At 39.9% G+C, this 24806-nt stretch overlaps 1 protein-coding gene across 3 annotated transcripts; it reads right to left on the reverse strand.

Annotated features, from left to right (window-relative positions):
* Nucleotides 1-5907: 5907 nt before the first annotated feature.
* On the reverse strand, nucleotides 5908-23404 carry nkx2.2a (NK2 homeobox 2a). 3 transcript variants are annotated; one of them, XM_031788266.1, is made up of 4 exons: nucleotides 23267-23383; nucleotides 17476-17781; nucleotides 16514-16816; nucleotides 5908-6377 (listed from the first exon to the last, which is right to left on the reverse strand). In XM_031788266.1, the coding sequence occupies exons 2-4, from the start codon at nucleotides 17729-17731 to the stop codon at nucleotides 6184-6186; spliced, it is 753 nt and encodes a 250-aa protein (XP_031644126.1). In that variant the 5' UTR covers nucleotides 17732-17781; nucleotides 23267-23383; the 3' UTR covers nucleotides 5908-6183. The 3 variants fall into 3 exon arrangements, with proteins under 3 accessions (XP_031644126.1, XP_020355386.1, XP_020355385.1); XM_020499797.2 differs by lacking the exon at nucleotides 23267-23383 and having other exon boundaries at nucleotides 5924-6377; nucleotides 17476-18042; XM_020499796.2 differs by lacking the exon at nucleotides 5908-6377 and having other exon boundaries at nucleotides 15905-16816; nucleotides 23267-23404.
* Between the last annotated feature and the right edge of the window lie 1402 nt (nucleotides 23405-24806).

A 24806-nucleotide genomic window follows, 5' to 3' on the forward strand; every position in this document is an offset into this window, starting at 1 on the left:
TCGTTACACAGAAGGGTAAATTCTTATTGATCAACACAACTACTTCCCTTGTCTTTGTGTTAAATGAAGAAGCAAAAACCTGGCCACCCATTCCTTATATTTTTTTTGTGTTCTAACCCTGTTAGATGTGTTTCTTGTATAAACGCAGTGTCAGTCTTTAGCTTTTTCAAGTACATTAGCGCTTGTTTCCGTTTAACAGGTCCATTCAGTCCACTCACGTTCCATGATGTATGTTTTACTATCTCAGACATATTGTTTACTCAATACATGAATGCAAATGTCAGGAGTATGTCCAATAAGGGTGTTGGAAATTCCATTACATATTTTTGGTGAACCTGTAGTCAAACACATAATATAAAGCCAAGGTCTCTCACAAAACTGTACTGTAACATAAAGTAAACAAAACAAACAGGTCTGTACCCAAACAATTTGAACTTCTACTTTTAAAAATCTACCTCTCTAAAAAAAGTCTCTCACCGTTGCTGCCTGCTATAGACCACCCTCTGCCCCCAGCTGTGCTCTGGACACCATATGTGAACTGATTGCCCCCATCTATCTTCCGAGCTCGTGCTGCTAGGCGACCTAAACTGGAACATGCTTAACACCCCAGCCATCCTACAATCTAAACTTGATGCCCTCAATCTCACACAAATGATCAATGAACCTTCCAGGTACCACCCCAAAGCCGTAAACACGGGCACCCTCATAGATATCATCCTAACCAACTTGCCCTCTAAATACACCTCTGCTGTTTTCAACCAAGATCTCAGCGATCACTGCCTCATTGCCTGCATCCATAATGGGTCAGCGGTCAAACGATCACCACTCATCACTGTCAAACGCTCCCTGAAACACTTCAAACGCTCCCTGAAACACCTCTACGCAGACGGCACCATTCTGTATACTTCTGGCCCTTCTTTGGACACTATGTTAACAACCCTCCAGGAGAGCTTCAATGCCATACAACTCTCATTCTGTGGACTCCAATTGCTCTTAAATAAAAGTAAAACTAAATGCATGCTCTTCAACCGATTGCTGCCTGCACCTGCCCGCTTGTCCAACATCACTACTCTGGACGGTTCTGACTTAGAATATGTGGACAACTACAAATACCTAGGTGTCTGGTTAGACTGTAAACTCTCCTTCCAGACTAACATCAAACATCTCCAATCCAAAGTTAAATCTAGAATTGGCTTCCTATTTCACAAAATAAGCATCCTTCACTCATGCTTCAAACATACCCTTGTAAAACTGACCATCCTACCGATCCTCAACTTCGGCGATGTCATTTACAAAATAGCCTCCAATACCCTACTCAATAAATTGGATCCAGTCTATCACAGTGCCATCCGTTTTGTCACCAAAGCCCCATATACTACCCACCACAGCGACCTGTACGCTCTCGTTGGCTGGCCCTCGCTTCATACTCGTCTTCAAACCCACTGGCTCCATGTCATCTACAAGACCCTGCTAGGTAAAGTCCCCCCTTATCTCAGCTCGCTGGTCACCATAGCAGCACCCACCTGTAGCACGCACTCCAGCAGGTATATCTCTCTGGTCACACCCAAAACCAATTCTTCCTTTGGTCGCCTCTCCTTCCAGTTCTCTGCTTCCAATGACTGGAACGAACTACAAAAATCTCTGAAACTGGAAACACTTATCTCCCTCACTAGCTTTAAGCACCAGCTGTCAGAGCAGCTCACAGATTACTGCACCTGTACAAAGCCCATCTATAATTTAGCCCAAACAACTACCTCTCCCCCTACTGTATTTATTTATTTTGCTCCTTTGCACTCCATTATTTATATCTCTACTTTGCACATTCTTCCACTGCAAATCTACCATTCCAGTGTTTTAATTGCTATATTGTATTTACTTCGCCAACATGGTCTTTTTTTTGTTGCATTTACCTCCCTTATCTCACCTCATTTGCTCACATTGTATATAGACTTATTTTTCTATTGTATTATTGACTGTATGTTTGTTTTACTCCATGTGTAACTCTGTGTTGTATGTGTCGAACTGCTTTGCTTAATCTTGGCCAGGTCACAATTGCAAATGAGAACTTGTTCTCTACTTGCCTACCTGGTTAAATAAAGGTGAAAAAAATATATATCAATACAAAAAAGTAATCAACCAGTAGGCCACTGTTTTTATCTCATTTCAACCATCCTAGTGAACATTGAAATTAAGGTAAAAGTGAACTTAAATACATTGACTTAACCTGACTAACAGGTTGCTACATCAATGTTATTTCAACGTAATCATCAGAACTATGTATACATAGAAATTGCAATGAAAATTCCACATAATCTTTTTCCTCCTATATTCAATGGTGGTTGAAATTATGGGCGCGAACCAGGGATGCTCTGCACACGTCAACAGTCACCCTCGAAACATCGTTACCCATCGCTCCACAAAAGCCGGGGCCCTTGCAGAGCAAGGGGAACCACTACTTCAAGGTCTCAGAGCAAGTGACGTCACCGCTAGCAATTTCACATCGGCTACATCAACACATTTAGACATTGATTAGCTTCCATACTCATATGTGTAGACAACCTAAATCACATTTGAATAGTTGAAAGTAACTCCTCAAACTTTTCTTGCACAAGCTGTATGTGAAAGAAAATTCAGAGATGAGGTTTGGTTTATGTAGGCTACAGTTACATCTGATTTGCCCAACAAATCATTTCACTGTGTAGCTAGGTGTACTATCATTCATTCATGGTTTATTGGATCTTTGGAAGTTTAGAAGTAGTTGCCGTTAGCCCTACAAATAGGATGTCAAATGCATGATATTGATAATACACTATTACCGTTGGATGTTGTCGTGTATATGAAGGATGGTAACAAATAGCGTTGAAACAACGTTGATTCAATCAGTGTGTGCCCAGTAGGAAGCCATTTCGGGCTATCAATCAGGTTATAATAGCTTGTCTAGCTATCTTAACTGGCATGCCTGCTGGAAAGGTTGCTAGACTTTAGAAAAGCAAGCAATAACTAAATGTACTGAAAAAGACTCACATTCCATTAAATATTTTTACCCAGATTTTAGCAGAGATGCAGAGAAGCATAGTCAGTTTCTTAAAATTACAAAGAACCACCAGTCAGGAGGATCCAGATAGCTCAAGAGGTATGCTTAGATATACAGAAAAATACTTGTTTTAAATGTAATCTGACACCTTATGATAATGTCATGGTTTTTGTGTATTAATTATGATGTCATTATATGTGCCTGAATTGATGTGTGTTACAACCCCATGTACTGTGTTGTAATTTGGATGTAATATCTTAGTGGCAGTATATTGAGATTGTCACACCCTGATCTGTTTCACCTGTCCTTGTGCTTGTCTCCACCCCTTCAGGTATCGCCCATCTTCCCCACTTATCACCTGGGTATTTATACCTGTGTTTTCTGTCTGCGCCAGTTCGTCTTGTTTGTTCAAGCCTTCCACCGTTTTGTTTCTCAGCTCCTACCTTTTCCAGTTTTTCTTTTCTCGCCCTCCTGGTTTTGACGCCCGCCTGCCTGACCATTCTGCCTGTCCCTGACCCTGAGCCTGCCTGCCTGACCACTCTGCCTGTCCTTGTCCCTGACCCTGAGCCTGCCTGCCTGACCACTCTGCCTGTCCCTGACCCTGAGCCTGCCTGCCATCCTGTACCTTTGCTCCACCCCTGGATTACTGAACTCTGCCTGACCTGACCCTGAGCCTGCCTGCTGTACTGTACCTTTGCTCCACCCCTGGATTACTGAACTCTGCCTGACCTGAGCCTGCCTGCTGTCCTGTACCTTTGCTCCACCCCTGGATTACTGAACTCTGCCTGACCTGACCCTGAGCCTGCCCGCTGTCCTGTACCTTTGCTCCACCCCTGGATTACTGAACTCTGCCTGACCTGACCCTGAGCCTGCCTGCTGTCCTGTACCTTTGTCCGACTCTGGATTATCGACCCCTGCCTGCCTTGACCTGTCGTTTGCCTACCCCTGTTGTTACAATAAACTTTCTTACTTCACACAGTCTGCACTTGGGTCTTACCCTGATTCCTGATAGAGATGTGTGATTTACAACAGTCAGAATGATACCCTTATTAAAATGACAATTGAACAGGTGAAGAGGTAAGGTTAGATGATTTATGCAGAGAAAAAAAAGTAGTATTAGGCATAATGGTGTTTGAAAAATGCTAAATTCTCCAACTTCCGGAGTGAGGCGCACTGATATCAATGTATGGTAGAGGCTTTGTTTTAGGTCTGTTTTTGTTCCGTTTTTACCTTTTGCAATGTACACTAACTGACTCACACTGACTACACTCGGATTTATGCAAATTCAATTGTGAATGACAGCTAGGCTACATCAACAAGAATCATTCAACAGAGATTAGGCTTATTGTGTCGGAACAAAATGGAATACCCTATATCCAGAATGTGCCAAATGACTCGTGCTGACTTTGTTCATACAGCTTCATCTGTGTTCTTTAATTATTTTGCACTTGGAATGCATTTTTATGACCTTGTCATCTAGATTGTGCCTGTTGTCAAGTGCCTCCTAAACTGTTCTCCTAAACTGGCCAATCATGTTGGTGTAGGCTACATTCTAATACTATTCAAACAGGAACTCATTCGAACCTGCCATAGGGAAACAGTAGTGTCTTTGTTTTTAATTACATCCTGTGTAAAGTGCAGAGTGCTCATAGAGTGCTTCTTATTCTGATAATTGGAAACCTCAACCAATGACGGGAGACCACACTGGTAGGTTATTCTGGTATGTAAAGTCATTCTGTGATTATAATGACACAAGACAGCTACTGTACAGCAATGAAGCTGTGTGTTCACTTTTCAAAAATGTGGAAATTAAACGTTTCGCTCAGGAGACTGGGTTGCATTTATCTGTGATATGGTGACTTCATAGCAGTGTACATGTCTTTGCTCTACTGTCATTGAATTATATTGAATTTCAATGTACAAGATGCTCTTTAATGTACCTTAAAATTCCTCCACGAGAGTCTTCCTACCTTGGGTCTTGGTCCTGTTGTAGAACTGTTTGCAGACTTGAAGAGACTTGCCATGGAGAGACACTTGTTGTTTCCACTGGAACAGAGAAGGGTCCTCTTGGAGCAAGTTACTTGTTTATTTGTTGTCATGGTGTTTAAATAGGCAAAATCAACTTCCTATTTGTAACAGACCTCATAGTTCCTATGTGGAGTTGGTGTGTATCACATCATGATCTCATGACCTCCAGTTACCTACATTTTTATCAAACCTTCCCTGTTCAATTTTATGTTTTCCGTTTTTAAGAATTATGGTTTAGGTAAGTCTAACCTAAAGTCTTAATGTATAAATGTCAATGTAAAGGTAAAGTTGAACTTTTAACACATTAACAAATCACTCTTAAGTTATAAGAGTGTAATTATAGTGTATGGTAATTTATGTAGGCCTACCATAAAATAAAGTCCCTAATCTCTGATCCTGAAACACTGCCTGATCATCTTAAAGCCAGACACACACAAAGCCTTATAGTTATGCTCTACATGAAAGCACAGCCTTTTCTAGAGGGGCTTGTAGACACCAAAACACTTTGATTTTGTTTTCAATCAATGTCATACATTTTCATTTCCACCGTCTTATCAGTTGGATGTTATACTGTATGTACATTTTCAGGAGTTACTCAAATGTATGAATAGTGCATAAGCAGCTGACTAAAACATACACAGACACAGACACAGACACAGACACACACACAGACACACACACACACACACACAGCATTTTGAAGCAAGGCCATGGTCCTGATGTGAGCCAATCAAATGATTACAAGTAGTGTGCTGTCCTGGTTACATACAGTGCTTTTTGTCTCTTCTGTTGATCAAAATGTACCTCAGCGGACTCCAACATAAAACACACACGTTTTCATAAAATGAGACAAATGTAACTTTATTTCACTACGGTCAAACACAGATCAATAACATTGGTCATTAACATAATACAATCAACACAAATGTGACTATTTCAGGGACCCACATATAGAGGTTGATGATAATTAACTTACATCTATGACATTTCACAACATTAAAGAGACTTGAGTTGTTATATTACGCACAGAGCTTCCATCCAAAGTTATGTCTTGTTATCAATTGTCCTCTGATTGAATTGTGTCAGTCTGTTTGTCTGAGACAGATGGTGGGCAGTCATTATCAAACTGAAAATCCAAGCATCACTTCACACTGTTGGCATCTGAAGCACCTCAGGTTCATCTTGTGAAGAAGGTGAGACAATCCATTTAGCGAGAGGCATAAACAATCAACTCTTGGAACATGATTGTTGGCGTAGTCTCCAATGGCCATCTTACTTGAAAAGAATGTGCTTGTTATACAAGACATTTCAAGTCCTGAGGTGGAACATTGGGAAAGAGAAGACAAAGAAAATAAGACCATACAGAAATGAGAATACCGTAACCTCACAGCAACAACACTTTTGAATGGAGAGAAATCTAGTGCAGGAGTGTATATTGTGTAATAATATACTTGCTATATGTCTTGTAATGTAAATACGATATTTGGTGTGTAGTTGACATACACTTTTTATGAATGAATCAGCTATTGAAATAAGACAGGAAACAATCTTCCATTTTTTGAAGCATTCCCAATGTTGAAGCCTGATGCATTGTTCAGGCTATACTACACAGAGAATTGAGAGAATTTGGAATATGAGTATCACAACTAAACAGTGCATGAGACTTCAACACTGAGAATGCTACAAAACACTGAGGAATGATATAAACCCTCTGCCATTTCCCCCTCACAGGTTACTTGATAGGCCTCCAGTGTGCTTGGCTTTTGGAGACTTTGCCAATTGTGTTCTCAACCTATATTCCTTTTCAAAATTGGGATTTATTGTAAGCAACTTCAAGTTCTCTCTCGACAGCACTAAACCAACTGATGGATGTCTCCTCTAAGATACTTAAAACACAGTTTTCTTAAAAACAGCCAACTCAGCATCTCTGAAAACAAAATGAAGTTGCTGGTTTTGCCTGGTAAGCATACAACATATATTGTACTTGAGTGGAGGCTGCTGAGTGGAGGACGGCTCATAATAATGGCTAGAAAGGAACAAATGGAATGGCATCAAACACATGAAACCCATGTGTTTGATTGATTTAATACCCTTCCACTTATTTCGCTGCAGTCATTACCAGAAAACTTGTCCTCCCCAATTAAGGTGCCACCAACCTCCTGTGTTGTACATACTTATTAGAGTAACTTTTGTCAACAACTCCACGACTGTCATGACTGGTAATGTAATGTAATGGCAATGTTACAGTAAACCATAACAAAACAAAACAGTAAAATGTGAATGGAACAATCAGACCCTAGACATTAACTCACTAACTGCCTTTACTCAATGCACCACATTGAGTATACTGCCCTACCAAGCAAAAAGGCAGTAACTGCTCATTTGGTTGAAAATTAGTTCATGTCATTTTTGCTACAATAAATGCATGCTTAATCATGTGGACAAGTATCTTGCCTCTATTGTATTGTGTTTTGGAGAAAATGGGGGTCATGTTAGCAGTAACTGGATAAAGTTACTGTGAAACCAAGGTAAATAAAAGCAATTTTTCTAAGTTCCACGCTATGTACATCCTTGGGGCCAAGCTTCCTGCCATCCAGGACCTCTATACCAGGCGGTGTCAGAGGAAGGGCCTAAAAATGGTCATACTCCAGCCACCCTAGTCATAGACTGTTCTCTCTGCTATCACACGGCAAGCGGTACCGGAGCGTCAAGTCTAGGTCCAAGAGGCTTCTAAACAGCCTCTACCCATAAGCCATAAGGCTCCTGATCATCTTGTTAAATGCCCTCCCTCTTTTACACTGCTGCTACTCTCTGATATTATCTATGCATAAGTCCCTTTAGTAACTCTACCCATATCTGCTTCCTCAATTAACCTGTTCCCCCTGTACATGTTATTTCACTGCTGCTCTTCAATTATTTGTTACTTTATTTCTTAAAACTGCATTGTTGGTTAAGGGCTCGTAAGTAAGCATTTTTTTTTTAACTAGACAAGTCAGTTAAGAAGAAATTCAAATTTTACAATGACAACCTACCCTAGCAAACCCAGACGACGCTGGGCCAATTGTGCACCGCCCGATGGGACTCCCAATCACAGCTGGATGTGATGCAGCCTGGATTCAAACCAGGTACTGCAATGACCTCTTACACAGAGATGCAGTGTCTTAGACCACTGCGCCACTCGGGAGCCCTGCCTGGTTGTAAGGTGTAGATGTAAAGTGTAGACCTTACATTTCACCGTAAGGTCTACCTACACCTGTTGTATTCAGCATTTCACTGTAAGGTCTACCTAGACCTGTTGTATTCGGCGCATGTGACTAATAACATTTGATTTGACTTGAAGTGACTCCAAATCCACATAACTGGGTCACGATCAGTTGTCATCAAACAAGATTAATCATTCTCTAATAGAATCAATTATACTAAGATTGTCTAAAAGGAATTTCTCACTCCAGTTTGGAATCTACAGAACGTGGCCTTGGCCTCATACACAGTGTAGATGTGCTATGCTGTAGAAGTCTTGAGAAAGCAAGCAAGGGCAGTCAGCTGAGACCTTGAGACAGTTGTCGTTATGGAAACAGGCAGCACTGACATCTCTGGGTTCACGACCAGTGAAGGTCACTGGTTGACAATGGTACACAACACCCACTGAAAAAAACAGGAATAGAGCTGTTATTCATCTCAACCTTCAACAGGTTTATTAAAAGGCACCTATGCCCAGATGCAAAGTAGCATTTAAATATTTATTTGTTATTCATTTTTCCCAATTCTAATTACTGTATAGATCAAATATATATATATATAGCATGTCCACTATTCCATCACTCAGGGCCATTCATGTGTCACATGGCAACGCAAAACCCTTATTCTTTGGATTGGGGAGAGCCAGAGGGTGCGAAGAAGAAGCAACACAGAAGAGTTGAATGTTATCATATTTAATAAAGACATGGCACAGAAAATACTAACTTTATTCACCTCACTTTACACTAACAAAGGCAAGGAGGAAAGAAATGATGACATGATCTTTTTTGGTTGGGGGCGGGGAAATGTTTTTTTAACTTACAAAATGACTGTATGTCTAGGAGAGCAATAAAAAGTCCTATGATCAAACTGATCGGAACACTAAAGATATAAATGTAACAGAATGTGCATTAACGCTCCATCACATGGAATGCAGAACTATGTCTTGCTCTATAATGTCACATTACATTTCTAAACATTATGCCTCACTGGCTTCTGGTGGTTACTCAGTCTTTGTGTTCATATCTCTGTTGCTGCAAGTGTATCTGGATCCTCATCATCCCATTGCCTGAGATTCACACACTGTTCAGCAGTTCAATAGTCTGCATGGCTTTTGGCTGGCACACACCACCCAGCTTCCCCAGGCCCAAGTCATCCAGCCATATCCTATGGGCAGCTGAGCCTTCACCCAGAGGGCACCTCAAAGCATTTAGATTCCACTCATATACACTTTTTTTTTTTTTTACATTGCAGGCATGGAGGTACTCCGGCCACCATTAGACCTGGTAGGGATAGAACACACACATACACACACGTGCATACACATGCACACGTACACACACACACACACAAACACCACACACACACACACAGAGAGCTCTAAAAAGTGAGCTCTTAAATCCACAATCTGTAAGGTATGCATACCACCAACAAACACATTGAGCTTTTTCACATGCAAATAGCACTAGATTTTGTCATGTCCAATGACATTCCATGAGAGCAACATTACTTTAAAAAAACATGATTTATGGCTCATACATTTTTCTTCAATGAAAACATAAACAATGGAGTATGTCAACATGGTATCCACACACATGGTTTACGGCAAAGCCATTTTAACACGCAACCAGATTCAGTTATATTTGTCTCTACTCACCTCTTTCCCTGGTTTCATGGTAGTTGTTAGTCCAGTAGTTATTTGGATGATTCAAATACTTGCAGTTGTGGTACAGTCCACCCAGAAAGCACCCATGGACCGTACCATTCCATAGAGGAGAGATGCTCCTATAGTCTAAATCAGGGATAGGTAACTTTGATGGGGGCCACAAAAAAAACTGAACTAATCATGAGGGGCCGCAGTGGCTTGTGGGTCTGCATATCCCCCTTGCGAGGAAAACATTTTAGCGGCCCCCGTTGTGACCGCAAAGATCATTTAAAAAAATATTTTCAAGTTCATTTTGCCATGGGAGCAAGGAGAACATGTTGCTGTTTCTAAGCAAATTTGCTGAAATTCTACAAATTTTGCCATGGGGCGGAAAGAAGATTTTGCAATTTTAGAACTAATTTCCTGCAATTCTACATATTTTGCCATAGGGTGGAGGCAAATGTTAGCTGTTTTTAATATGATAACTGATGATCACTGGGCCCCACCCTGGTGATAATTCGATTATGCTTACTACAAGTTTAGATAGCTGGCCACTATAATAATTGACCAATCTTTAAAAAAAGCTGACATGGGCTAATTGAGTGACTGCTGATGCACAACCACATTTAGAAATTGTAGAGCCTGTATTATATTATTATAACTCTCAATAGTAAGTTCATCCCATGACTGAGTTCCAAATTATAATAACTTTTTTTTAAAGTTGTATTTTTATTTTTATTATTGGTCAGCAGGCCTACAAAGGGGGTGCCGTCCGCAGGCTCGCCAGTTGCCAATCCCAGGTCTGAATGTCTGGTTAAATTGACTCCCCGGAGAGGCTGGCGTGACGCAGGCTCAAAATAGAAATAGACTAATCTGGCCAATAGATTTTCAATGTATTTAAAAATATATTATAATACAATGAGCTGTACCCATTACAGTATATTTAAACAATACACATCACTCACTATTCATCTGTCCTCAGTAGTCCTTAGGCCTTATCCAGAGGTTCGCCACCATTTTGAAGAGTTAAAGAAATGCTAAATATTTGGTCTGCTGGTTAAATATGCAAGTTATTCTGATTTTCGAAAAACTGCTTTTCTTAAAAACTGCTATGATGGGCTTAGGCTTTTGAAAAAAAGATTTGTATGTATTTTTTTATTCTCTTAAATGAGGAAATACGCCCCTCTAGGGTTTCCCGCCCAGGTTGAGAATCGCTGCCTGTCCTATTCTTCCGGATTCACAGATGTTTACTTGTTGCCTTGGAGAGTCTGTACAAAGTTTGAAACTGATAGACTGTCCTGTTTGCAAGTACACAAGGTGTTATAAACCCTTACGTTGTAAAATGCTCCAAGTTCTCTGAGGAATATCGCACAATGAAGCGTCTTGAGAACAAGTCAGTCATCATTATATAAAAAAAATTATGCTTCCCCCACTGCATCTCCATCAAGTATGTATATAAACATCTCCATAGGCTACTCACTATATTTCTAAAACACAGTGAATCGCTTTTATGTGCATCAAAGTGATCCTCTTGACATGATCAAATTAAAGCTAACAAAAGTAAGCTATTTGTTACCAGCGCCAACTCCACCGGCCTGTTGTCCTGGCTATAAATCACGTACATGCTGCCGCAAAATGATGGATGGTATTGGTAACCTATCCTGGCTGAATTCATCCAATATCAATCCAGAGAATACGGACTCAGGCTTTTTGTTGAGGGGTTGTTAAAAATGGCAGTTTTTTTTATGTGTGCGTAAATATAGCCCACCCTGGTTGCAATCGTTTGTATGAGCAGGGCGCCATTGCTCTAAAATGATGATGAGGATGAGGAGGGGGGAGTGCAGGATGATGATGCTGCTACAGTGAAATTTCATTTTTAATATAAGTATCAATAATTTTACATGGGTCATTTACCAGAATTACTTTTTCCAACTCTGCCGCTGATCATATAGGCAGCTTTCTATCCACATATATTCCACCAACGTTTTGAAAATGGCATGTTGCAATTGCCCTTATATGTCCTCGGTGCTACAATAATAAAACATATTAATTCGTGTCATGCATATGGCAATCACTGAAATGTTGAAAATATTTTATTTGAAATGTATTTCATAATCCAATTGCGCCACACTGTGGAGTTGGTCTCTCTCTCGCTCTCTCGCTCTCTCTCTCAATGAGGGTGCGTAATTTGCTTTATTTTCGAAAGTGCAATATAATATTGGAATGCAGGTCATTGAAATATTGGTCTACATTGGACACAAAGTTTGTCTTTGTTTTCTAATTCAACCTATTTTTAAATCATACATTGCATACTTGTTCTCTTTAAAATGTACCATTATTGATCATATGCCAAGTTGTTCATCAGATGTATAAGTAAAATAACATTTAAATGAATTAAATTATAATGGTAATACTGTAGGCCTGTGAGTTTTGAGGACAACGGTGTAATATAGGTTCAAACTATAGACCTCTGCTTCCATCTTGTGGCAACCAGGCGTAACTGCTGATATCTCTCTCTCTCTCTCTCTCTCTCTCTCTCTCTCTCTCTCTCTCTCTCTCTCTCTCTAATATCTGCACTGTGCCACGGCACTAGGCGAATCTAATCTAGATCTTCTTTAAGGCAATAAAACTAGATTGCTTCCTTTAAATGAAAGCTCCGCTTATTATAGCTTTGAAATAAATCCTCGTTTATTTGGAGATGTACACGATCCAAAATGATTTATGTCGAGGTTCAAACGGTCAGGATGACGAAGACCCACACAGTCCCAAGTGCATATTTCCTGAAGTATTCTATTCTAACGCATATAATAGCATTATCCACGGGGTGAACTATGTTGCACATACCGAGATGTTTGTTTTATTTGTTGTTGAGCCCCCCCCCCCCCCCCCCCCCCCCCCCCGCCACCTCGTGCATCCAAAAGCAATTTCAGATAAACATAGCGCTGCTACTGTTCTGGCATTGAGAAGCTGCATCATTTCCTCGTGTATTAATGACAATATAAGAACCGAAATTTGGTCCCAAGGTGAATGTGCGTCATGGAGAATATTTATACTTCTATATCCGGTATTAAAAAAAACGTAGAACTGCGCCTGAATGTGATAGACCTTGAACTAGGTGCTATTCAGCAAGTTAGTAATTGTTAAGGAGAATCATTCGCGTTAGGTCTGCACGGAGACTTGTCTTTATTATTATAGTCGATTCTTCTCCCAAGGACAACAAACAAAATACATAATTAAACAAGTAGGCCTAGAGCTATCGGAGAAATTCATTTAGGCCTACATTCGGATTTCTACATTCAAAACCAATATCCCGTGCTCTTTATTATCTATTGGTAAGACTACTGCATTCATTATATTGTCATTGTTGAAAAATAAACGTTTATAAGCCTACTCTAAAAAATATTGAAATAGAAATGTCTGGAAAAGCGAATGGATAAAGCTAAGGGAAATTAGTATTGCATTCAGATTCCTGAATTCTTGAATGTCTTGTCTCGTGTTATGGTAGGCCTATATAAATCAAATCAGATATTTTCCATAGATATCAGAAATATGCTATCCATGAAACTGATATAAAGCTAACAGGAAATAAGACTGCTCGAAATTAGGAGTTTTAAAATAGTTTTACTGCCCAGTGACCGACCACACACTTCTGGGGATAGACAATAATCGTTCTTTGAGTTGGGAGGAGAGCGAGAGAAAGAGCAATGAGAGGGGCTGTTGTTAGCATAGCTCTATCAAGGAAGAAGGACTCCCTGTTATCTGTGAATGGGGGTTATTTTTCCACAATAGATATAGCACGAATTTTTTATTCGTTTTTCTTTGAGACAACAATGCTTTATTTGAAAGCTGGACACAATTTGGGTTTGTGAGGGATCCTTTTCTCCTTGCCCGAGCCCAGCTGTCCATATGGGATACAACGTGTACATCAAGGATCACAATGGCACCAACTGACAGGCACGACAAAAAGCCAAGGATACATCTCCCTGACTCGGAGATGCACTGGTCAAGATAAAAGAACTGAATAGCACCAAGAAACTCTGACAGTCTCTCTATCCACACTGTCTGCACTCCCACTATGGCTCCTCGTTAATATGCACGCCTCTAACATCCACCACAACCTGCCCTAGGCCTTTGTGTGATTTTTTGTGTGGTGTACTGTATATTGTGCCACGATGGACTGCACACAACTGCCCCGTCACAGTAGTAAATCTCGGGGCATCGGGGTTAGGGCCACACAGAAATCAACATGTTTTATTGACTTAAACGGAACCTAAATGATGTCAACGCTGTGTTACGCGGGTTGCTATAGTCAGGGGTGTTTATCGGAATGTATCATTGTAGCCTAGTTGTGACGTCTAGTTGTATAGTCTTAACATTAATGTCATCTTTTTTTATGAAGTTTTTATTTCACTCGAGGTGAAGGCAAACGGAAAATGCAGGCAGCAATAGTCTAATCTATAAACATTATGTTGGAAATAAAATTAAATGCGATAAATTAGGCTATACTTCAATTATATTGTTTATTTCCCCTTCCACATATATGCGCCCTTTAAAAAAATGTTTTAGGACCCTGGGTTTCTACCCAATAGTGCTATATGAAATCGAAACTATTTGCCTATAGGTCATTCAAGGAATGCTATTTCCACTGTAAAAAAAATAAAAATAATCTATAGCCTATGGAATAAGCAACAACTTCATTGTGAAAAAACAATGCGATACAACTCGGCCATTAGCTTGTACACATATGATTACGTTAATAACTAGTTAATTTAGCGAATATTAGTGAATAAGTCCCCGGCACAGCTCGCAAATGTAAACATTGTAGCCTCTCTGAAGAAAACATATTGAGTCTCTGGAGCCTGGACCAAAAGCAATGTCCCCTTGAGATAGAATTCTGTAAATAATTAGCAATTCGTGTCAATGTAGCTGTTTGTTCAATGATAGTGAGGGCGACTCTAACATCTGTTCAATAAGATCTCGGTGCTGGGACAAACACAATGCAGTTAGGATTTTGTCAAAGGTAATGAATGATTTTACCCAGGATACTGATTTGGGTCTGACAATCCGCAATGCGCTCTGTGATTCACTTGGGACCAATTTGGTCCTAGTATCGAGTACTTTGCTGGGTACCCTGTTTTAGATACCTATTTGTATACAGACAACATTCGTAGCCCATCGCTCTATAGGCCTATATAACCTATCCACTAAAAGCTACAGTATAATGCATAGGCTAACATAGAGCAAGAGATATTGAAGGCTATACGTGACTTGACTGAAATTCCTTTCACTTTCTGTGTTTGCTTGACAACAGTCACGTGCGTAAAACCGTGCGTAAAATCAAAACGTTTTTGCATTAAATCAATTGTAAAAATATACCACTTCACACCCCAATACGAGAGCAGTTTGAAACCTTGAAAAGGAGAGCTTTGACTCTAAGCTTCTTAGCTGAAGATGCCCCCTTAAGTGAGTGGATTTTAGGCCCATTTCAAAAGTGACTTTAGTCTCCTTATTATTGACGTGTTCAAATTCTAAGAATTTATAAGGATTAATTTAGAAAAAAAAAAAAAAGATTTCAAGTGCGCGAAAGATAAATTAACCTCCTCTCTCTGCCACTTTACGCAACACGTAGGCTATCGTCCCTCTCCTTACCAATGTTAAGCGTATGTATTCAATCAATCAAATAGAACGTAGTTAAGACACGCAAACCAAAATGTAATTTCTTCAACACAGCATTTTATTAAAATCCTTATAAAAATCGGTATATTTCCCCATCAGCGCGCGATTGAACTGTTATTCACATAATCATATGAGATCTGTTACGACAGTCATGACAATTTCGCCACAAATTATTCCTTCTTTTTTAATTGGAAATATGTATATCTCCACTTATACGATCCTGCATGTTTCTGGTTTGCAAACAATCACGACAAAGTATTTACAAAAAACAAAGGGAAAAAAGCTAAAAGTTGCCAATGTTTATTCATGGCCATAAATATTTTCGGTCCATTGTAAAAGAAGCAAGAAATCTTCTATAATTATAAAGTGGTTCTGTACGTGCTTATAACACGAAGGACAAAAAGAAAACATTTCTACAACACACAAACATACTTTACAAAATTTCACAAGAGCATTGACATTCTTAAATCTAGGGAGAGGCTGGACCCAGTTCTCTTAACGAAAACATGTAAACATGGCGCACACATTAGCCCCCCAAAAAATGGTAAATAGGCCTATGGGTCAAGCTGCAAAATGAAAAGTCTTTATTTTGTAGTGAACCCCCTATCGTGCTCTTAAAGGGCAGCCCCGCCAGTCTCTACTAGTTCACCAAGTCCACTGTTGCGTTTGCATCAAGTGATGTGCTGAAGGGAATTGTGGCGTGGTGGCGGCGCTGTACTGAGCATTATATTGCATTTGATGAAGGGTCTGGGCGCTATATGCCGAGAGGGGGAATCCAGCCTGAAATGTGGCCGCCAAGTCCTGAGCTTTAAGAGTATGACAAGGCTTTCCATCCCTGACTAAGACAGGCACGGCCACCCGCCGGGGAGAGGGGAGATGGGTCACTTCCATACCTTTTTCAGCGCGCGCTCTCTTCATTTTGTATCGATGATTCTGGAACCAAATTTTCACTTGAGTTGGAGTCAGGCGAATCAAACTCGCGAGGTGTTCTCTCTCTGGCGCGGAAAGGTATCTCTGTTGCCTAAATCGACGCTCAAGTTCGTACGTCTGTGCTTTGGAAAACAGCACTCTTCTTTTTCTCTTCTTACCGGAGTCGCTGCCGTTGCTTGAAGTTTCCTTGTCATTGTCTGGCGATTCGTCCGCGGAGGGTTCTGGGGACTTGGCTGAGTCTTGAGAACTAGCTGATAGACCATGCACTGCGTGGGAGAGACAAAATACAACCGTTAAAATTGGGTTCTCGACTGAAGTGCACCTGCCAAGCACACATGGAAATGCAACATTTAGGACTTTTTCAAAGCAACATGTTAAAGTAACTCACTTCGTTTGTAGGCTACAGCTAAAATACAATGGTATTAGCTCATGTCGTTTTTTATGTTGGGACCCACAAAAATGTTTCCCATCAGTCCCCAAAGAAAGTGATTTACTGAAGCAGCAACACCATGCATTGTCTGCATACAAATCCTCATCATGCTAAAATGTAATACACAGGGTCACATTTCTGAAGACGATACTATGTGGCTTTATAGTCGATGCATTTACAAGTCTCTATTGATCATATTCGAAACACTTGTTTACTTAATATAAATGGAGTAAACATTACATTATTTTAATGGTGGTAACGCCTTAAATCGAGCGCAGCAATCAATGCACGGTGAATAAAGACGAATGCTGCACATCATTCAAGGGCACCAATGAGCCGAGACACTAAGGAATAGAGTGATTCTGCATTCAATCAAGTATAGATTTGATAACACATATATGATGCGTTCTCACTCACAAAACAGAAGACAAGTCTTAACACCAACAAACAGTATGTGCAATGCAAATTCACTTAACATTCTTAAAGAGTACTTACGCGAATATTGGATACTGTCCGTGGTGGCAAGCCATCTTGTGTAAGGATTGTCACTACTATCATAAAAGGGGTTCTTTATAGGCAGATTCTGAACGTTTTCTAGAGGACTTTGCACCAAAACTCCAGTGTTTTTTGTTGTCTCTGATCCCTCGTTATCTTCCTCCGGTCCAGTGATAGATCCTTCTTCATCATTCGTGTCAGGGAGGTCCAAAATGTCCTTTACAGAAAAGCCCGTCTTTGTGTTGGTCAACGACATATTCTGGGGAAATGTATGCAGGAAAGTTGCTGCACCAGTTTGGCAATCCGCTGTTTTAAAAGACAAAACACAATCGCTGTTCAGAAAAAAAGGATCTCTCAGTTCCGTTCTAGGTTGAACTACAGTCAAAGCAAATCATGAGCCTCTGTCGATAAGCATTACCTAACCAAGTAGAAGAGCAATCAGTTTTGTAAGTCCAGGAAGAATGCCAAAGTGGCTGAAGTGCTATATCTGGCTCATGTATACTGTGCTACTGCTGGGTGCTAGGGGGAAATAAGCCATTACCGGTCCGATCAGTCCATATAAGGTTGGTCTCAACACATGAACCTGCAGTGAAAAAGCATTAAAAACGCAAAAGGTTGGCCACGTGTGGGCGGGTCTTGGGAGTCAAGTGGATGAAGACAGTGTTTGCAGATGTGAAATTGTGGGTTTTGGGCAGATCCGAGCCTCTACCATTGGTGCTTCAGAACATGATGAGTGGTATAACGTGTCAATTAATTACAAAGATGGGGAGGGCCTTTTTTACACCCTATTTACATACAAAGGACCTCCAAGTAGCTTTACACTCCGAATACTTGAACGCTCGTTTTAACAAATTGCTCCTGAAAAAGATTTTGCCTTGTACTCTCCGCATATATACAATATTGAATCATTAAGCTGGAAAACGTATTTTTGATGGTTTGTACAAAACTGTGGTCTGGATACCCGTTCGATAGCCTATTCATTTCTATCATATTTTCTCTCCTAAATAAGACATTGTCTGAATTTTTAACACTTATTTATGTAAACCACATTTGAGTCAATATTTTGATTCAGGTTTAGGGACAAGGGGCTTAAATTAAATCAATCGGATTATATTTGTTTGGAAAACAATTTCGGATATAATAAGGGCAATGAATGATAACCTGTAGCCAATAATAATATTGATGAATAGCCTATAACAATAATTATAATAATACATAATAATAATACATCGGAATTATAGCAGCGTTTTAGCCGAGATGAAGAATAGCCTAGCGTTTATGCATGCTTTTGAAGACTATTCTAATCTTGACAATGATGGTTTTGAACGTGCTATTGAATTGAACAGAACAGGTTCTCACAGCATGCTCTAAGAACTTTTTTAAAGACATTTTTCCAATTGCATTATTGTGAAATTGCTTCAATGTGCGTTTCCCCCCAAGAACACAGCAGAGTATTGTTTGTGCAGGCTCCTTCGACGTGCTTTATAAGTGCTCCATCGTCACCTCTTTCATAGAAAGCAAAGTATCATTGTAGATTCGTTTATTTTCCTCCCTTCAATACTTTCTTTTAGCTTCCCCTCTCTCTGGTGTTGCCCCTCTGCCTCCTATCTAGTATGTGATGTGGGTGACAATGTTGCACGTTTCTAGCAAAGTCCTCTGCGCATCCTGGGTGGTCGGACCCGGGCAAACACAAATACAAACCGATTGCTAAGCTGCAGACAATGGGGGAAATGTAGACAAATGTCCGGCTCCTGTTGGAAGCTTTTGTCTGGGTGCAGTTTTTGCATTTATTTCAGGGGCGAAATAATGGATGATTGACGCCCCTGTACAATGCTTTCTAACTGTTTGGAATAAATCTGAGGTTGTTCCTAGTTGTCATGGCATTCAACTCCTTTCAATGGACTATCTCTTCATTCCGTCCTGAATCCTTCCACAATAGCCTATTAAGGAAAGTCCTTCATCTTAGCACACACACAGACACATACATACACATACATACACATACACACACATACACAGACACACTCTCCTTCTCCCTCTCTAGGACGCAGACGAGAAAGGTGTCAAAACATGTTCTTCAGTGCCTAAACATGCCATTTACTTTACTGGCTAAAGTTTGTGGGGTTTCCTAGCCTCCCGCCCACAGAGGCAATTTTCATGAAGGAAAGCCCGTCCTTCCACAGTTTGAAATACAAAATATTTGAAAGATAATATCAACATAATTTTTTGATTGTTATTGTTTTGTTATTTTTATTATCCACACTGGATGGTGGTAGGTCTGTTTTTCTTCACCCACGGAGCTAGCAGTGCACCTGACCTGAAAGGTAAATAGTTTTGGCATAGGCTATATAATTAACCACACTGTCTCAAACAGCGACAATGACTCAATTGAACTGAACGGGGTTTGAGCAAAGTCGAGCCGTGACATAGCAAAGAGGTTACTGCCTGACCTTCTCTGCCGAGTATGCTGCATAAATGCGATGTGTGAGAGACACCTTCGGGGGTATCCAGCTCGCTCCGTGTGCAGTAAACAAGCACAAGAAGTAGGCTACAACGGTGTATTTTTGTTGTTGCTGTTGTAACGCCTATGTGCACATCTCATCAATATATGCAATACGAGACAATTACTTCATTTTACAACGAGTAGCCTAATTATTATGTTCAGTAAAACTTAAGTTTATGCATTATTTATAGTCATGTCATTCCGCTTGGCCATTCTTCTTTGTGGCAAAATGAAAGAGTACGCGCTGGTGTTGATGGTAGTAGGAGCGCACGACGCGGTCTGTGGGTAGTTATTGGGGATGTATTTGAACAATTGAAGTGAGGGTTTCGGCAGGAAGAGGTAAAGTGGCCGTGCCTACTTCACTTCGAGAGCCATCTCCTTGTGTTTACCTGTTTACTTTCACATGTAGCTCAAACAGGCCGCTTGCCTTTTCACTCTGAGTATGGGCAGTGGTCTATTTATTGCCTTTACCTCCCCACTCTTCTACATGTGCACACACTGTACATAGATTTTTATATTGTGTTATTGACTGTACGTTTGTTTATGTGTTGTTGTTTTTGTCGCACTGCTTTGCTTTATCTTGGCCAGGTCGCAGTTGTAAATGAGAACTTGTTCTCAACTGGCCGACCTGGTTAAATAAAGGTGAAATACAAAATAAAAAAGTGCATGGCATTTTAACAAAGCAGGTCCAGCTAACTTGACAGGACCGATTCCTGGCAATAAGTGACTTATAATAAATGTATGCACCGTTCAATCAGCCCACTGCACGAAGTGAGCTTAGCTTACTAAAGCTTATTTAATGAATGAATAGCCTACATATTCTACATGGTTATGTTATTACTATGTATATATTATTTCACACGAAAAAAATGTAATAAAAACCACACTAATCGCAATGATACCAGTAATGATATACACAATGGAAATATGAATCATATTATTAATACTGATACTATTTAGGATGTAATATTTATGAAGTTTATAATAATGATAATAATAATAAAACTGTAATAAATAGTTTCCTCTCTCGTTATATTTAACTCCAGAAAACTACGGATGCTGAGGATGACAACACAGCATTATGCACGGCTGCTGGAGGGTCTCAGGCGCAGCGTTGACGGGGGTGAGTGAGTGTATCTTCTGCTGTGTATCGGACCCAGTAATGATCGGACAGAGAGAGTGTTGACGTGTAGGAGAACCAAGATGCAACCCTAAACTTTAAAAAAAAATGTTATTGGCGCTTTGCAACAGATAGAGCGAGGCTCGTGGTTTGCATTTACCGCCCAGTTTAGTGTAATTGTCGCTAAAGGCATTGGATACACTCTAAACAATACATTAGCAGTGTATTTTGAATTCACATGGGAATTCCTAGCTCTTTCATCACTGGTTGTGTGTGTAACTAAAACGGAGCATGTATAAAGCTCTGTATTATTCGAGTGATTGAAATAATTATACAGCACTTGAAAAAATAGGCATACTGTTGAATTTGTTTAGTTGTGTTTTACACAAATAAATAATAGAGAGCTAAGTTCGCTGTAAAACAGCTTATTTTATAAGACGGTTCTCATGCTTATAATTGTTACAATACAATGCCAAACCAATGCAGACGCATGCATTCACCATCATCACATTGCCTAGGCCTAATTAATTTTCAAATTAATCAAAAAAGGCCTTCGGACGAATAGATCAGTTCCCATCCAAATCTTCCCAATTTTTTAAAGAAACTATTGTTCACGAATGAAGAAAGGCCTTTTATACAGTTGATTAAATACATCTTCTGATTGAATGCATTAAGAATGCTCCAGGACGATGTATTATAACGTTGATCATTCCTTTCTTTAATCTCTGAATTTCAGTGTGTTTCGACACCTCAGGCTGGGAGTTAAGCTTTGATAACGGTAACCCCGTTTGCCTCGAGGTGCTCATGATAAATGTATAAAGTGACAAGACCGATTCCCCTCCTCTGTGATTAAAAGGCTATATATAATATGCAGGTAAAAGTAGGCCTACATCCGGTTTAATTATGGGACTAAGTCATGGCCCGGGGAGGGTGGCCCGAGGCACAAATCATTTGGAGAACTTTGATTCCAGAAATCCAAGCACCTTTCGCTTGCGGGCAAACCCAATGCCTTTATTCGTCTCCCTTCTTCTAATGATTAAACATGTCACAACGAGATTAGCGCTGCGCCCGTGCCCAGAGGAGATGCCTTCATTTGTTAAACCACCAGTTTATTTGTAACGTTGAATTTCATGCTGCACTGTTAGTGTATGTGGCAGGCCTTTATCTGGTTCTCTGAGACAAATTGCTAAACGGTTTATTATTTTTAATCACTTCCCCCTTTTATTGTCTCACATAGAGACTATAAGGAACAATTTGCTTGAGTCTCTGCGACCTGCTTGAAATTAATCATACGAGAAGCAACCGTTCACACTTTGTGCATGCATTCACCCTGCAAACACGATTACATTTCCCCAAACAATTCGCGTCACCTATACCAAGCAGCAAACGGCTCAAGAGTCACTAATATGACACAAACATACTGACACAGTGTCCTTATGCAGGGCAGACAATGGTGTTAAACGGTATTTTGAGAGGCATCTGTAGTACTCTAGCGGACTCTACTGGCAAAGCAGTGACATGACAAGGGGGAACACATCGTCGGATGCAGGCCCGTGTTAAACGTTGGTCAGTTTTCTCTCTCAAATTTGACTCAGAACAAAATCAATACTATCTTACTTCAATAATATATATTATTTTAACGTTTTAATCCTAACTATTGGATCGATTTTACCATAGAAAAATACTTAAAGTCCTCCCATTATATGACACACAGGCAGACAAAAGCACTGGAAATTATTTTTCTTTTTAGCATATCGTTTAAATTGTGGTTCATGCAGTTACTGTGGACACGAGATTGATTTAACTATCCTATTTGTTTTGAATGTAGAATATGGAGGTAAATGTGGGCATAGTGACTGTCATAGTAAAACTGCGTGCGCGTAAAACCATCAACATCCACTGCTCCAATAGTAATTCAAAACTAGTTGTGATACACACATCAAGTTTAGGAACATCACAAATGCAGTACAAGCTAGCATTAGAAAATCTGAAACACATGGACATATAGGCTATGACATTCTGGATTTGTTGTTAGGAAATGGTGTCAGGCACAAAGGCACACACAAACACAGGGACACAGCGAGAAAAAAATTAACCGTATTATTCTACATCACCTGCAATGCACAGCATCTGAGGGAGTTAAACGATCATAGGCATATTGCGCTCACCTGGTGACTGATGACTGGAATTGGATGAGTTGTGTAGCCTGCGTTAAGACAGCGCGCGGTTAATGAAATATCTCCAAATGGGAGTCAGGAGTGCGTGCAGAGATAAGCTTGATGCGGTTTATATACCCAGAAAGCAAGTGGTGCTCTTCTGATATGGTCCAAGTGCGTTTGCATAGCTGGCCAAGTGGCTCTGCTCTTGCTGACTCGCTAACATTGCATGATGTTTGTTTTCCCCCTGCTATGACGTGAAACAAAATATTGGCCATATGTTCATCGGCAATAAATTGGTCATGAGAGATAACACTGCTGTCTCTTGATGGTGCTTTTAACTGAGCCAACCAGACTTTCTCTTTCAGGTTGCTTTTTGTGCCGCTAAATCGCGATGTTTAAGATGGTACTTTAGTTTTTATATGTGAAACTTAGATATGTTTTTTAAGTGAACTGAAAATGAGCTCAGGAGTTTGTCGGTTCTTTAGACCGTGGCTCGTAGCCAGTCGTTGCGCAGAAGGATCTCTAATAAATCGCTTGGTAACCAAGATACAACGATGCCAAGTGACCAGATGTGTCATGTTATCCATGCAACACCCCCGTTTACATTAGATACACTGATACAATGATTGATAGCAAGGTCACTATGAATCTTTGCAATTGTAAGCCATTCTCTCAATGGTGTAGTTCACACACAGTAGTAGCCTAATAACTGAATAACAAACTGCTTTATTCTATCTTATAAACACGCAACAAGCGTGGAAATAATGACATTAAAGAAAATATATATATATATATTTTTTTACATTTTATGCATTATATCAATCAATCGAAATGTATAGTCCAAAAAACATACTTCACCACAATCAATATTAGATTTAATCTCTATCTCAACATGAACGTTATAGCGTTCATGTTTAACTGCTACAGGCTACTTTCTATGTCACTAACAATTAGGGCTGTAGTATACATTTATAATATAAATACAAACAATAATATAAATAATAGCAATAACAACAACAACAACAATTATAACAATGTATTTGATCAATTATATAATAATAGTCTAATATATTTTACATCATCTTTTTAGGTTATAGCCTAGGTCCTAGGCTGCTTGCTATACGATCATGCATCGCAAAATGCACTTCAAGGGACTAGGGTTCAACTGAGCCGTAGCCACATGAACCCACACCTTTGCATAATATCAAATAGCCCACACGTTTTGATCCAATACTAAAATGAATTATGCTACATGCTGCTATTCATAGGCTACAGTAAGCAACGCCTCATCCCCGATAACAGTGCGTTTTGATCATCTCAGCAATTTAACTGTAAATTCTCATTATACACTACCGTGGGAGTTTCCAAAGATATGATGTAGGCTGCAAGTGTTCATTAGTCTATTACCGAACCAGGGTTACGTTCACGGTGGTAGAACGTTAGTCGGTCATCATACAGGCTTCGTGATAATATTCATATGTAGGCTAAGTTGTAAACATGGCGGACATTTATATATGACTAATGAGAATCATAGGAAATAAGTAAAAAT

Source organism: Oncorhynchus kisutch, linkage group LG14 (assembly GCF_002021735.2).
Source record: "Oncorhynchus kisutch isolate 150728-3 linkage group LG14, Okis_V2, whole genome shotgun sequence".
NCBI classification, from domain to species: domain Eukaryota; kingdom Metazoa; phylum Chordata; class Actinopteri; order Salmoniformes; family Salmonidae; genus Oncorhynchus; species Oncorhynchus kisutch.

Excerpts from the sequence above, each read along its gene's own strand:
- nkx2.2a (XM_020499796.2), bottom strand. The coding sequence starts at position 17,731 with ATGTCGTTGACCAACACAAAGACGGGCTTTTCTGTAAAGGACATTTTG. Across the intron at positions 16,817-17,475 it reads GGACAGTATCCAATATTCGC|TGCATGGTCTATCAGCTAGT; the intron begins GTAAGTACTCTT and ends TCTCCCACGCAG.